This window comes from Triticum aestivum, chromosome 6A, assembly GCF_018294505.1.
Source record: "Triticum aestivum cultivar Chinese Spring chromosome 6A, IWGSC CS RefSeq v2.1, whole genome shotgun sequence".
Classification (NCBI taxonomy): Eukaryota; Viridiplantae; Streptophyta; class Magnoliopsida; order Poales; family Poaceae; genus Triticum; species Triticum aestivum.
In genome coordinates, this window is record NC_057809.1 from 587,812,259 (window position 1) to 587,827,692 (window position 15,434).

At 45.7% G+C, this 15,434-nt stretch overlaps 2 protein-coding genes and 1 long non-coding RNA gene across 9 annotated transcripts; 1 reads left to right on the forward strand and 2 right to left on the reverse strand.

Moving 5' to 3' along the window:
• Nucleotides 1-2,357: 2,357 nt before the first annotated feature.
• On the reverse strand, nt 2,358-9,083 carry LOC123128727 (RING-H2 finger protein ATL13). Of its 6 annotated transcripts, none has more exons than XM_044548812.1 (3): nt 8,845-9,083; nt 7,233-7,285; nt 2,358-5,088 (listed from the first exon to the last, which is right to left on the reverse strand). In XM_044548812.1, the coding sequence occupies exon 3, from the start codon at nt 3,886-3,888 to the stop codon at nt 2,539-2,541; it is 1,350 nt and encodes a 449-aa protein (XP_044404747.1). In that variant the 5' UTR covers nt 3,889-5,088; nt 7,233-7,285; nt 8,845-9,083; the 3' UTR covers nt 2,358-2,538. The 6 variants fall into 6 exon arrangements, with proteins under 6 accessions (XP_044404747.1, XP_044404746.1, XP_044404749.1 ...); XM_044548811.1 differs by having other exon boundaries at nt 7,217-7,285; XM_044548814.1 differs by having other exon boundaries at nt 7,233-7,298; nt 8,845-9,065.
• Nucleotides 9,084-10,290: 1,207 nt separating this feature from the next.
• Nucleotides 10,291-14,049, forward strand: LOC123131165 (uncharacterized). Its single transcript, XM_044550901.1, has 4 exons — nt 10,291-10,413; nt 10,614-12,476; nt 12,601-13,593; nt 13,681-14,049. Exons 2-4 carry the CDS (start codon nt 10,635-10,637, stop codon nt 13,822-13,824), a joined length of 2,979 nt encoding a protein of 992 aa, XP_044406836.1. The 5' UTR covers nt 10,291-10,413; nt 10,614-10,634; the 3' UTR covers nt 13,825-14,049.
• Nucleotides 14,050-14,173: 124 nt separating this feature from the next.
• On the reverse strand, nt 14,174-15,127 carry LOC123131166 (uncharacterized). 2 transcript variants are annotated; one of them, XR_006464084.1, is made up of 2 exons: nt 14,667-15,127; nt 14,174-14,560 (listed from the first exon to the last, which is right to left on the reverse strand). It is a non-coding gene; the product is annotated as an uncharacterized lncRNA (long non-coding RNA). The 2 variants fall into 2 exon arrangements; XR_006464085.1 differs by having other exon boundaries at nt 14,174-14,587.
• Nucleotides 15,128-15,434: the final 307 nt, after the last annotated feature.

Genomic DNA, 15,434 nt, shown 5'->3' on the forward strand with positions numbered 1-15,434 from the left:
AGATATGCTTGTGAAGCAAGTTTGCCTTTGAGAAGAGGCGACCATGGAACCGCAAACACGCGAAGATGTTGACCCCGGCCCGGCACACAAGAGGACCAAATGCATGTAGCATGGGTGTTGACATCTTTCCCATGGCGAGGGCATAGGCTTCCCGCGTGGAGAATAGGAGACCGCCGATGAGGAAGCTTGCATATAGGGCACGTGACGGCATGAAATCCTGCAACAAAGACATGCAGGAAGCCAGCAACATTTCTTAGGCAATTCCGTGAGTATTTGACAAAAAAACATCACAATTGGGGTCAACACGTATGTCAATCGCGCATACTGGCCATATTTCCTTGTGCCATGGTCCTCCAGCCCAAGCGAGATGGCGACGACCTCGTGGCCTGATAGGCGGGTGGCTGGCGTGCGTCATGGCACGCGAGCCGGAACCCACGGTCCTTGCCCCGGTGGCAGCGCGCTCCAATTCGGACGGGGTGCTGCCCAATGCAGAGAAGGAACTTGTTGAAATGCCAAAGAGACAGGAACAGGAGGAGAAAGAAGAAGGTTGATGGTGACATGGCCCAGCTGTGATAACGGTCTACTTAACAGTCAAAAAAATAGTGTTGAGTTTTCAGTTTTGCTAAAGCACATCTAGATGTGCTATAAGTATTGCATATCTAAGTCCTATGTCATTGATCTTATGTTGAGATTCGTGTAGATATTTTCTTTTTCTTTTTTCTCTTTCTCTCTATGCTTAACTCACTCACTTAGATGTGCAATAACTAGAGCACATCTAGATGTGCCATAGACACACCCTTGAGTTTTCTGCCATGTCAACCCTGGCGGGTGGGGCCCGCTTGTCATAAACGTGTTTAAATCATATACAACGGCCATTAATCCATTTCGGTAGTTTTTCGCAACAATTGCGATAGTTTTTTCTTTTCTTTTGTCAAATACTCCTGTTCCGCATGATCGACTCTACACCGTAGTTTTGTTTGGTCTATGGGGAGTCACTGCAATCTACTAAAATGCTTGTGCTTCAACTGTCGTCTTGTGAAATTTTCCGCATGGAATTCATCGGATTCTCCCTGAGAACAAAAAATGCTTGTGATCCACCAAGGAAATCGTGTTCTCCTCCTCAATCGAAGAAAAAAGGAAATTATGCCCCTGCCGCTCCACTAACCGCACTGCCATTGGTGGCCAGCGTAAAGCGCCTTTTCACCGAGCAGTGCAAAAGTACCCAGCTAATTACAGCGGCAAAGCGAATACTAAGTGAATAAGTCATTCGCGTAGTTCTAGGTCGACGATTTAACTATCTAAATATGTATTATACGAGACAAAAAATATATATTTAGAAACTATATCCGTGTAGAAATCTATTGATATACTTTTCATGACATATAACACATATTTAATTCTTCAAATCGATGATTTAGAACTACGCGAATGATTTATTCAACTAGATGGAGGTAGTACGTACGAGTAAATGGATTAGCGCAGGTTTCCGTGCGGCTCGCGTGGATGGCAGCAAATTTTGCCTGGTCGGGACGGGAGCATTGATGGGCGGCTTAACTGCACCGGCAAAATGCCAACCCAGCTCCGGCTCCACCGCCGCCGCTCCAGATGAACTGAAAAATCAAAATGTTAACCGACAGCCCAGATGCCGTTTGACCTCGCAGTAACGGCGTGGTTGCATTAAAATTTCTGACTCAAACTAGTAAAAAGAGCAGAGTACAGTGTACAGATCGCCAGGCCCAGGAGTAAATGCAGCAGTGGAGTATGCTGGTAAACTTCTGAATCGCCGGGTCCATGAAAATTTTGAATCTTTGGTGACATGAACACCAGTCCAAAACTGCAAGCAAGAGCTCCTCTGGTTCAGCTCTGGCCCGGTTCCGTCGTTCAGTGCCACAGCCAGCAAGCTCCTGGGTCTTCCTGGAGGTGATGACGGGAGAAAAATCCGCGTTGATCTGCATCGTTTCACAGCCGGGGCCAAGAGATTCAGATCAGATGCGTTGCCGAACTGGACAGCATATGCGCGCGTGGTTGGCCTCGGAGGAGCGAAAGCGACGCCGCCGAATTCCCGGAAGCTACCGACCGACGGAGGAGAGGACTGTGGTGGCACTTGCTCACATGTGCGATCACGCGCCGACAGACCAAACAAATCCCGCTTTCCAACTGCGCAGCGCCTCCCTTGGCCCGCCTCCGCATCGCCATGATTGATTGGCGATCGCTCTTCACCGGAAAGAATCCATGATTGATGATGCATGCAGCTCCGATCTGCCGCTCCCATGCAAAAGTCGCCGGGTGTTCGTCGGTGGTTCTCGATCGGTTGAAAACTCCACAGCAACTGTCAAATGAGTGGCTGCTGATCGAGCTGATGTGAGAGCGATCTCGTGGGATTTACAGGTTTCTCGCCGCTGCGAATTTGCAATCAATGGCGATCTACAAGGACGGAGAAAGAAGACGAAATCCTTATGACTAACTGAACAAAAGAAAGAATCTGTTTCCTTTTTCTCTTCTGTTGGGGTTTGATTTGATCGACAATGGTGATGGTGGTCACGAGCAGTCTCCGACCCGGTTGGATTGCTGCCGGCCGCCGACGACCCAGAGCAGGGTGCGGCGCGCGAACGACGGCCGCTCCTCCGCGAGCGACGACACCACGCTGTTGCCGCCGCCGCTGCCCGTCTCCACGTCGCCCCAGTCTGCCTCGCTCCCGCTCTTCCGCTCGCCCCCTCCTTCCTCCTCGCCCTCCTTGCCGCTCCGCATCGGCCACCGGAACGACACCGTGCGCCGCCCGCCCGCGTAGGGGTCCCCTTTCCGGGACGACGCCGGCGGCACCATCCAGATCTTGGACTCGGAGAAGCTGTCCTTGGCGAGCTTCGCCGCGGCGGGCAGGCCGGGGGGAGGCTGCTGCTTCCGCGCTGTCGTGGCGGGGATCACCGGGTAGCGGAGCGAGGAGGATTCCCCGCGGCGCTTGGACGCGCCGAACTCGCACTCCGACATGGCGCCCCCGCCGCGGCGCGCCCGGGAGAACGCCGGCCGCTTCTTCTTGGGCGGCGGCTTGGCGATGGCCACGCGGAGCGACGCCTGCTCCTCCATGACGTACTCGTAGGAGCCCATGGAGTGGCACCGCCTCTGCCCGAGCCCTGCGTCGGCGTCGGCATTGGCGTTGCTGCTGGTGCCCGCTCCGTCCGCTCCGCTGGCGTCGGCGACGGCAAAGGCGTTGCCATCCACGCACATGAACTTGCCCAGCTTCACCTCGACCACCTCCTCGGCCCCGTCGCGCCCCGGGACGCGCACGGCCGCGCCGCTCGGCTCGGCGTCGGCGCGCCTGCCCGAGGCGGCCAGGTCGCGGGAGCTGTCGGCGGAGTCGAGCACCATGAGCACCGGGCTGCAGGTGGGTTCGAGGTCGCCGGCGGCGAGGAGGCTGCGGCGGCAGAGCGGGCAGGTGGAGTGCGAGAGCAGCCAGGTGTCGATGCACTCGAGGTGGAACGCGTGGCTGCACTTGGGGAGCAGCCGGAGCTGGTCGTCAGGCGCGAACTCGCACAGGCACACGGCGCAGTCGAACGGGTCCTTGCCGCCCTCTCCGTCCCCGCCGACGACGACGTTGCGGTAGAGGAAGACGGGGAGGGCGTCGATGAAGGCCTGGTCGACGCCGGCGTCGTGGAGGTGGAAGAGTTGCTGCAGCTGGCCCTGGAAGGCGGTGACGCTCTCGGCGTCGTCGCGGGCGGCCCGGCGGCGGCGGCGCAGCCGCAGCAGGTGGCGCGCGAGCAGGTGCAGCAGGCCGCAGACGAAGAAGACGATGGCCAGCACGGCGACGATGAAGAGGATGCTGGGGCTGATCTTGGTCTCCACCGTCTCCAGCGCCGACGACCCCGCCGGCGCCGCCCACGACGAGTTGCTCATGGTCCTTGTACTCCGCACCAACCTACTATGACTCCAAGCAAGCGAGCAGCTACGGATGAGAGCCCGAGCTCGGCCTTACGATCCGGAAGGAAGGTGGAGCCTCGGCATGGCAGCCATGGTGGTACTTGCGGGATTAGGGGGAGGGAAGCTTTGCGTGGGGGGTCGCGGGGGGGATAAATTGGGGCAGAGAGCGACCGAGGTTAGCGTGTGGGGGGTGTAGATTAGTCGGGGAATTAAAGCGGCATTAGGTGCGGGTTAGGACATGCAGGTGCGGGTCACTGTTGCGGGTGAGCTCACCGTTGTTAGGACATGCAGGCAGGCTCATCTGCATCTGCCATTGTTTTTGCTGGTTCCGTCGGTGTCGGGTGCGCTTGTTTTTTGCCGTTCCTGAGCAGGTTCGGTGTGTCGCTTTGGACCGTGCTGCAGAGGACCTGGAATAGAGTAGCGTGGCCATGGAATTGAGTATTGACTTTTGCAGGTCTAGTTTAGCGGATAGTTAATGACGTGCGCGATGCGTGCTCTGCCTGCCAAGTAACGTACTCTGTATTCTCTTAAACAAATGCAGAGTACTGTAGTATGCTTTGGATACGATACGGTGTGTTGTCCGTTGGGCCATCTAGGCGGAGAGGAGGCTCCGTTGACCTGCATTCTGAATCTCTTCCACTTGGTTGCTACTACTACATTGTACAATGCTCGGCACGCGTGGAGCCGTGTGTCCATCATTGCCGCCCAGCATGGCACTGTTGTGAGGGACGAAACGGTTGGAACCAGCTCCTTTTCAAAAAAAAAAAGAGAGAGAGTATGGAACCAGCTTCCTTCCGGGTCCGGCTCGGACAAAAAACAAGGGACTGTCTAATTGGCATCCGGCTGAAAACCAATTGGGTTTCATCCGGATTTTCCAGCCAACTGGAATGTGACAGTTGTCCTCTGTCCCTTGTCCCCTGTATGTCCCTTTTCCTGTCCCACTCATTTAAACAAACCGCACAAATCAAATAAAAACTTTTAACGGGTCCACCCCCTTCTTCTCTAACCCGGACACAAAAGCAGCAAAGTGATGGCGTTTCCTCCATGTTTTGGGACACAAGCTTGAAGAAGATCATGGTTGATGAACCAAAGCATTCACAGGTAAACACCTCCTTTGTTTGCATTCACCACACATCTAGCATGAGTAAAACAGATCTCTCTCATGACTCTGTACATCTGAAAGAGACAACCATGTGTGGATCATTACATAGCTGAAGAAACACATCAGATTCACAAACCAAATCTAAGATCATAGGCAGGGTAGTCATGAAAAAGAAACCTTATTAAAACTATAAGAAAATATAACACAGTTCAAATCCTCACTTACTTGCTGCAGGGACCAAACATTGAGCTCTGAAAGTGTGCTTACGTGTCACAAAAAAAACACTAGAACCAGGAAGAATAGTAGGACCAAAGTAGTCTAGGGAGTCAAGAACGGAGAAACTACTTGCAAGTTTATGAATTCATAACTACAGTTACAACACATGGTCAGAAGAAAAAGCCGATTAGGGGGAGCATGTTCAGGAAGATATGAAATCATTTAGGAAAAAATGCTTGAACAAAAAAGGCTAGGAATGCTATATTTTCATGAAGCTATGACTGCAATTTCAAACACTTTGACAGTGACAAAAATTGTACACTAATCAGAAACTATGATGATGTTTATAAATTTACTCCTGAAGAAAAGCAATGAATCTATGACTGAATTTTATAAACTTTGGAATTGTATACAAATACCTTTTATTTGTACTTGAAGTTCGAAATGCTATGATCTTTTACTTGTAATTTCAAATGAGTACACACTGAAACTAAAATGATCATTGCATATGATTTAGGACTATGATCGGATAAAAAGATTCGAAAAATATTAGGCTATGCACTAACACTAATTGGCACAAACAATCTAGATGGTTATTGTTTATTCGATAACAGTTCACTGCTTGTACTTTTTTTGATAATATTTACAGGTGCCTGCAATGGGATCAAAGGGAACGGAATCTAGCATGAAAGGGGAGGAGCTGTACCTCGAACATGACGAAGCTGATTTCCTTAATGTATGACTTTATTAGCATTAGAAAACTAAAATAATGAACAAACATATTCAATCATGCTTTTCTAACTTGATTCTTGACAAAATAACAGAGTGGGGCATACTCTTTTACTCAACTACTTCAGGCGCAAATGATGTACAAGGTACTATCATTGTGAAATTTACATATAAGACAACAGGGAAAGAAATCCTGCAAAAAAGTCATTAGCTAATGCAAAAAATATTGTTCTACTTTGAGCAGCAACGGATTGCTACCAAAGCGAAAGAGCATATCACAATCCATAGAGCACTCTAGTTATAAACTTAAAATCCAGAGATCACCAAAGAAACCAATAAGAATTAGCATTCACTAGTTCACTGAATGTTACACCATATATAGATGAGTAGATCCTACACAAAAGAAAAGTCTAACAAGTGTTTTTACACTGTGGTTACAGAGGAACAGAAAAAGAACCTGTCAAACTAAATTACACTGGCAGATAAGGAATTTACATTGGCAGACAAACTATAATTACAGTACTAGGCCACTAAAAATTCAGTGGTAAGCAATAAAAACTACAGTAGTGGACCAGGTTGAAAATTCCATTGTAACTATAGTTTGAATTACATCGCTATACCACTAGAATTACAGGTGTAAGCGAACTGTAATTCCAGTTCTAGACCAATGGAACTACAGTGTAAATATAGTGTATTTATAGTAGAACTACAGTGTACAATACAATAGTGTTATAGAGCAAACGACAGTGAGTTCCACAGTAATTGCAGCAGATTTATAGTTTAATTTACACTAGAATTACACTATAAATACAATAATTCCAGCTGAAACCTAGTGACCTTTCATAGTAGATTTAGAGTGTAAATACAGTAGAAACACCTAAAAACAGAGCTAGGATTTACAGAGCAAAGTCCAGAAATGAAACGGAGAATAAACTAAATTACACTAAGAAAATACACTGAAAAAACTCGTAAAATTACACTAATAATTTCGGGACAGACAAACTATACACTAGAGAGAAACTAATTTGTTCCTGCTCAGAAACCAAAATGTAAATATGATTGAATATGAGAACCTTTGGAACTATATAAAACGGCAAATTACTGTCACTTGAACTTATAATTACGGTGATCTTTTAAATGTAATTAGTATGAAGATCACACTGAAACCGAAAATAAAACTAAGCACCGATACACATGGCACACACAAGAAACCAAATTTGGACCATCCTTTTGTACCCTCGTTTGACAAAACATTACCAGCAGATTTACTAACCGATGGATCATTTGATGCTTTCTTCGTAGAGTCAAGAGCAACAGACTTGCAACCTACATAGCAAAGCTGAAATGTCATCAGGGTAAAAAAATAAATAAAGAAACAACCAAATGCATGAAAGTAAATTACAAACAAGACAGAGATTGGCTACCTGACAAATGCTCAGAGCTAAAAAAATCCACATAATAGACCCTACTCAACTGCAGAGTACAAGGGTAAAATCCAGCTAACGGTCCCTAGTCAAATTCACTAAGGGTAGAATCCACTGAAATATTACAGTGTAAGCCCACTGAGACTTACACCGTAAATCCAATAAGAACTACACTGTAAAATCCACTAATGATAATACAGAAGTAATCCACATAATAGTCCCTAGTCAAATGCAGATTAGAGGGGTAAAACCCCACTAACAGACCCTAGCCAAAATACACTAAGGATTATAGTGTAAATACACTGAAAATTACATTGTAAAAATCAAGGTTACATTGCAAATAGAAGGTAAATCCAAGAATAACTAACAATCACTACAAAAACACTAAGGATTACAGTCTAACTCCACTAAGAATTACACTGTAAAAATCAAGAGTTGCAGTGCAAACACAAGGTAAATCCAAGAATAACTAACAGTCACTACAAAAACACTAAGGATTACAGTCTAAATCCACTAAGAATTACACTGTAAAAATCAAGAGAATCAAGAGATACAGTGAAATTCTTATAGGATTATAATGAAAGATCAACTAAAAACTATAGAGTAAAGCCAGTAAGAATTACAGTGTAAATCCACTGCAAATTACAGTATAAATCCACTAAAAATACAGTGTAAATCCACTAAAAATTATAGTATAAAACCACTAAAAATGACAGTGTAAATCCACTTAAAATTACAGTGTAAATCCGCTAAGAAATTACACTATAAATTCACCGAGAATTATAGTGTAAAACACTAAGAAAACACACTGTAAATCCACTAAGAAAACAGGGATTTCTAGTAGAGCAATCAAACATTTACATAGCTGAAATGAAAAATACATATCTCACAGAAACACAAAGAACAGAGCTGAAGTCTGCAAGCAAAAGGCACTACGTATGACAACTTAAGCTTGTTGACTAGCTATACAAGCAAAATCACAAAGAACACTGCATACAAACCTACATCAACAAATGACCCAGGGGACAGATAACCTACAACCACAAACAAAAACACTAGAGAATCCAAGGTGACCAAGGCACTAAAGTCACCGAAACACGATCCACCATGTATGAAATTAGCAGCTGCCCATGGCAACCACCCGAATTCCAACTACCAACTGAAACAACTCAAATAAAACCTACAAGGCAAACCCTAACCTAGCACATAAGACAGATGAGATTCAATACCACTAACAAACGCAACAACGCATTTGCATGAGAAATAGTTGTGGGGATTACCACATGCGAGATCCAAAAGAGGATAAGCAGCAGATCTGACTGACAAAACCATACACACTACCAAATCAGACTAGAGGATCAAACCAAAGCCACAAATACATACCGAATACAACGAACAGAAAATGTCGGGCGGAAAAAAATGGGGCCGGCGATGGGGCGGGAGTCAAGAGATGCTGCAAACCTCTGGCGAGGGAAAAGGCGATGGAGCAGGAGAGGGCGGGGCAGCCGGAGGGACAACGCCAGGCGCCTGACACCATCCTACTGAATCGAGCGAACATGGGAGCTCCAAGTCGCCATGGATCTCTCTTCCTATCTCGACGAGGGAGGGGATGGGACAGAGGCACCTACAGAGGAACGAAATGAAAAAAACAGAAAGAAAGGGAAAGGAACACTGGCCGACGCGGGGCCGAAGCGAGCGAAAACGCAAACGGGTCTCCTCGGAAATTTAGCGGGCCCGATAAGAAAACAAATCATCTGAGAGCAGGGAAAAAAGTACGAATCTCGGGACAGAAAATGGACGGCCCACAAAACGGATGAAAGCCAAAAGATTTCATCCGGATGAAAATTAGCATTCCCGAAAAACAATCATGGTGTAGCTGCACCAGCACAGGCCTGTGATTCTGATTCGGTCGCTACTGTGGCGCTCTCTTCCTCTTCGACCACCCTGGCAAGTTGGCAATGAAGGAAGGAAGCAGTGTAGCACCGATGAGGGAGGAAGACAAAAAACAAGCATGAGCACGTGAATCCCGAGGCGGATTTTCAAATCCAGACGCTTGCTTTCTTGCTGCGATGTGAGACGGTGGCCATGGCGGTACGTACTGACGGTGACGGGTCGGGGTTTTGGTCCAGGTTTTATTTATTCTTCTCCACACAGCCTTTTATGGTGCGGCAAGACCGACCCAGAAGCTAGCCTGCCCAGCGCCATTGGCCCTGTTTGGATTCCTAAGTTAGAGTTAGTTTTAGTTAGTTGGGCTCAAGTAATCGAAAAGTATCCAAACATGATGGGTTAGTTTAAGTTAGTTGGATCTAACTCATCTCAAAAAACTAGCCCACACTAGAGGAGCTTATTTGGGTTAGTTTTCCTAGGTCCACTAGAAAAAATAATAAAAAAAGTTATCCCTTCCATTCAAACATGGTTCAAAATAGTCAAATGATCGAGAAAGAATATTTATTATCAATCTAACCCTACCATCCAAACAGCTTTTTGGTTAAAGTTAGTCTAATGTTAGTTCAAGATTAAAATCTAACTCTAACCTCTAATTAAATTAGAGTATCCAAACAGGACCATTGAACTCTCGTCGCCCGTGCACGCAATGCAATGTGCCGCGTGTCCTTGGCCATGAAACACCCGCGGCACGTCCCGTGACAGCTGACACTCTCTGCTAGTCTCGCAGAGGGAAAAAGTCTGAAAATAACCTTGATTTCGTTCTCCAAGTCTGAATCAAACCCTGAAGTCTGAATCCCTGAAATTGTCACCCTGTATTTTTTGATCCCGGTTTATCCAGGCCCATTAGACGTTTGTTTGCACTGGGATTGAATATGTGGAGGAAAGAGGGGGAAATAGCTGGACTGACAATGGGTCCTATCATTCTCATAAACCCCAATATGTTTTCGCTCCCTCCCCTGTTTCTGCCCCTCGACGCTTCTCCTCCCGTCCCTTCTCCTTCCCCTTTCTCACAGCGGCCATGGCGATTGGCGGTGGTTGATCTCAGGGACGGCAAGACGATCACGGCGGCCGGAGAAATCTCCTGTAATCCCCTTCCTCCTTCTGTTCCTCTTCTCATCTTTGCATTTTTTTGCCGTTGATTGTCCCTGGTTAGGGTTTCTGGGCAGGAAAATGAGGTTATTTAGGGCATTGATTTGTTGGAAAACATTGGATTTACTTTTACATCTAGTTCGGAATAGCTATACTAGCCATTAATTTTCGTCCAAAAATGTGTGGCAATGCAGGTTAGGGTTTGTGCTCTCATCATGGATGCTTGCGACAAACTGAATGTGCGGTTTAATTTCGGTGGGCAATTTGTTCGAATTGGACCTACTTTAGACTATGTTGGTGGAGATGATGCAATGTCAGAGATTGAAAGGGATAAATTATCTTTGCCAGAGATCAAAGGATTTCTTGGTGATCACATACCTTTCAAAGAAAGTATGAAGCTTTACTTCCTGATCCCTGGTAAAAAACTAGTGGATGGCCTATTATTTTTGTGTGATGATGCTGGCTGTATGAAGATGTCTGAATACATAACTGATGGAGGAGTGGCTGAGGTCTATGTGGAGTACTTTGGGGAGCAAGATGATCAAAGTGCAAGTGACAGTGGTAGTGATTTTGAAAATGAGATGGGCAATGAGTTATATGGAGGGAGTGATACAGAACCAGATGCAGTCATAACTGCAGAGGAAGATGTTCAGATAATTAGTGGAAATCCATCATCATTGACTGCAAAAGAAAGTGTGCTTGTACCAAATGATAGTGGTGTTATAACCCAGGTTATTAGCAGCCCTACAAAGCACAATTTCAGAATGAAACAGAGGACTAAAAGTGCACATGTTGAGATACAGAGTTTACAAATTGAGGCACAAAGTTCTCAGGTTCAGCTACATACCTCTCAGGTCATTAATCCAGGAACACATAGTGATAATGCAGCAGACCAACATACATATGAACATGAGAGTGATGACAGTGGCTCTGCTATTTTAGACAGTGAGGAAGATGATAGTGATTATGTGGCAGGAAGTGATGAGAGTGGACTGGAAGAGGAATATGTTGAGCTAAGGGAACAAGCAAGGGCTTTTAAGAAGAGAATTAGAGACTCAAAGAGATGGGCTAAGAGAAATCCATCTGGTGCCGTTCCAATAGATCTAGTGGCTAATGTGGAAGAAGTGGTAGGAGAAGACCACTTCGACTCAGATGACGAAGATTACTCATACGATGAGGACAGTGATCATGAAGGAGAATTTGTTAGGAGGAAGACTAAGTTCCCAAGGTATAACCCTAAGGTAGATATTCCACTATTCTGCTTAGGAATGGTTTTCAGGAGCAAGGATCAGATGAGAAAGGCACTAATAAAATATGGACTCCTGACATTTAGAAGTATAAACTTCATGAAGTCAGAAGAAGGGAGGATTAGGGCTAAATGTGGATGGCCTGGATGTCCCTGGACTATATATGGTGCTTATACTAGCAGGTGTTCTAGATTCCAGGTGATCACATATGAAGATCAACATGAGTGTGCACCTAACAGAGACAATCATCTTGTCACTGCAAAAGTTATTGCTAGGAGATATGAGCATATCTTAAGAGCGAACCCCACATGGAAAATTGATAGCATTAAAGCCACTGTTTTGAAAGATTTCTTTGATGATGTATCAACTTCAAAGTGCAAGGCTGCTAAGAAGATAGTGTCAGAGAAGCTACTTGCTGGACTGAAAGATGAGTACACCAAGGTGTTTGATTACCAGCTTGAACTACTTAGGAGCAATCCTGGGAGCACAATCCTTGTTGGCTTGGACCCTGAATACATGGATCAAAATATCTTCCAAAGCTTTTATGTGTGCTTTAGTGCTATGAAACAGGGTTTTAAAGCATGCAGAAGAGTTATTGGGCTTGATGGTTGTTTTTTCAAAGGAGCATGTCAAGGTGAGTTGCTATGTGCTATTGGTAGAGATGCTAATAATCAAATGTATCCAGTAGCTTGGGCAGTAGTGGAGAAAGAAACAACCGAAACTTGGGAGTGGTTTATTGGCCTGTTGATAAAGGACTTGGATATTAATGATCAAGGTGAAGGATGGGTGTTCATATCAGATCAGCAGAAGGTATGCTGTTAATTATGAGCTTTTAAATGATCATGTTGTCGAAGCGTGAAACATTTATGTTGGTTTTTAGGTGTACTCATTTGTCTTATGTACAAATTCTAAAAAAATTCCAACTTCTGTGTAGGGCTTGATCAGTGCAATGCAAGACTACTTGCCAAAGGCACAACATAGAATGTGTGCTAGACACATCTATGCTAACTGGAAAAAGAAGTTTAGAGAGCATGCTTTGCAAAAGAAATTCTGGGCAATTGCCAAGGCTGCAAACAGAGAAGACTTCATGTATAGGAAGGCCAAGTTAGCTCAAGATACACCTGAAGGTGCAAGGGACATAATGAGGACAGAGCCTAAGCATTGGGCAAGAGCATTCTTTCCTGTTGGATCCCTTTGTGACTCAGTGGATAACAATCTATGTGAGTCCTTCAATAATGCTATAGTTGAGGCCAGATTCTATCCTATCATCTCTATGCTAGAGAAAATTAGACACAAGATGACACTTAGAGTCCAAGAAAATAGAAGCAAAAGTGCAAAGTGGACATCTAGTGATATATGCCCAAACATTTTCAAGAAGCTTAAGGTGGCCATCAAAATGACTCAGTTCTGTGATGTTCTCTGGAATGGCAAGGAAGGGTTCGAGGTGAAACATGTGAGTGGCAGAGGAAGGAGCTATACAGTAAACTTAGACAAATGGACTTGCTCTTGTGGTTACTTTCAGCTGGCAGGGCTGCCTTGCTGCCATGCCATCAGTGCCATATACAAGAGTGGAAGAAACATAGCTGATTTCATTCACAAGTGCTATTCAGTTGAGCAATTTAAGAAGATATATGAGCACTGCTTGGATCCAGTAGAAGGACAGGAGAGATGGTCTGTCTCAGACAAACCTAGACCACAAGCACCTGGGTATGTGAGTATGCCAGGTAGGCCTAGGAAGAATGACAGGAAGAGGGAAGAGGGAGAAGCACCTAAAGGAAAGAAAATGTCAAAGCATGGCACTAAAATTACTTGCAGCATGTGTGGCCACAAGGGCCACAACAAGACAGGCTGCAACAAGAATCCTGAAAAGGGGAAGAAGAAGAATGCCTTCCTGAAGAAAACAGGCAGGAAAATGAAGTCATCTGAGGTAAATACAAGTTCACTCTCTTTTTTAAATGGTTGTACTTTTATTTTAATAATTTGTGCAATGACATACTCTCATATTTTGTAACAGCAAGCAAACACTGATGCTCAGATCAGAGCAAGCCAGCAGGCTAAGAGCGGAGGAGAAGTTCAAGCACAAGCAAGAATAAGTGGAGGGAAGAGGAAAGCTACAAACAAACAGAATGTGCAAGCCAAGAAAAAATCAAAGAAATGATATGATGGACAAGTGATTTAAGTTAGCATATTAATGAACTGCTGGTTATTTCATTTTGCTGGTTATGTCACTTTGCTGGTTATGTCACTCTGGTCATGTAGTACCAGATATGTGTTGAACTAATGCATCTATGTAGAACTGAACCAGTTATGTCTTTCCAATGCAAAATATCCAGAACTAGTGATTTCGTCACTCTGGAGAAATTTACCTGTTGTTTATGTGATATGTGTTTATGTTTTTCCAATGCAAAATGTACCAGCTGCTATTTTGTCACTTTGGACAAATATGCAAAAGTAGCACTAGCTGCTATTTTCTAAAGTTGCCGACCAACAAAATGAACCAGCAAATGTAACATCATCCAACAATATGAAGTACCATTCCATCATCCAACGATTACATCATTCTGCTAGTACAAAATTTTGACATTACATTCATCTTCTAGCTGTCAATGCAGGACAAATCTTGCAAATAAACCTGCCACTAACATGATCATGCCATAAAACACAATGCTGGACATTTGTTTTCTTTCTAAACTATCACATCTTGCCCTATTTGCTTGAACTTCTGCATTTTTCTTCAGAACTAATTGTCTCAATGCATCCTCTGTTCCATTTCTCTGCATCTGTTCTATCCATTGCTTCCAGCCATCACCACATGCAGCTTCAAACCTCCTGATTGCATCCCAAAGATCCATTAGTAGTTGTACAACAAATGGGGAGCAGGGATCATCATGCCGCTGAAAAAAAAATCCACAGCCATCTCTCTGAATGAAACAGTTCATACCATCAGAAACGGAAACAAGGACGAGGAAAAATTACAAGAGAAGAAGATTGGAAGCTTACTACAATTCCATGAACGCAGCAGTAGAATCTTCTTACAGTGGCATTCCACTGCCGGCTCGTACGCCATGGCGTCCTCGCAGTACGGCACGGACGACCTTGATGGAGCCATGCGCCCACGACCTCCGCCTGAGTACGACGCGCGGGAGGAGGAAGACGTCGTCGATTACTGCCGAAGCCCGCCTCCTGCTTGAGTAACCGCCGCCGCCGCCGCCGCCGCCCGTCTCCAGCCTACCAACGATCCCTAATTTGGTTCCCCTGCTCAAGCCCTTAATTTCCCCCCGCCGCTTCAACTTAAGTGAGTACTGGAAGGGCCCGCAGTCAGTATAGCATTGCATCCAATTAACCCCTAATCCCTGCCACGTAAGCAATCCTGAAGGCCAAACCAGCTTTTAGCACTAATCAGCCGGGATAAACCGGGATCAAAAAATACAGGGTGACAATTTCAGGGATTCAGACTTCAGGGTTTGATTCAGACTTGGAGAACGAAATCAAGGTCGGCAAGCGGCTCGCGGAGTCAAACGCAGCGTCAATTCACTACGGAGGAAAGCGGGCGCGCGGAGACGAGAGCGGAGCGACGTCGGCTTTGGTCCTACCACCTTCTCTCTACTCCCGGCCGTAGCGAACGACGGTGAAGCAAGGCCGGCAGCAGCAGTCCCCGTCCGGATGGCGAACCACGTACGCCGACGGGGTAGCGGCCGGCGGCACGAATTACGTGCACCTGCTCGCATACGTACAGCCCGTGCGCCAAAACTGCTCTAACCCGCCGTG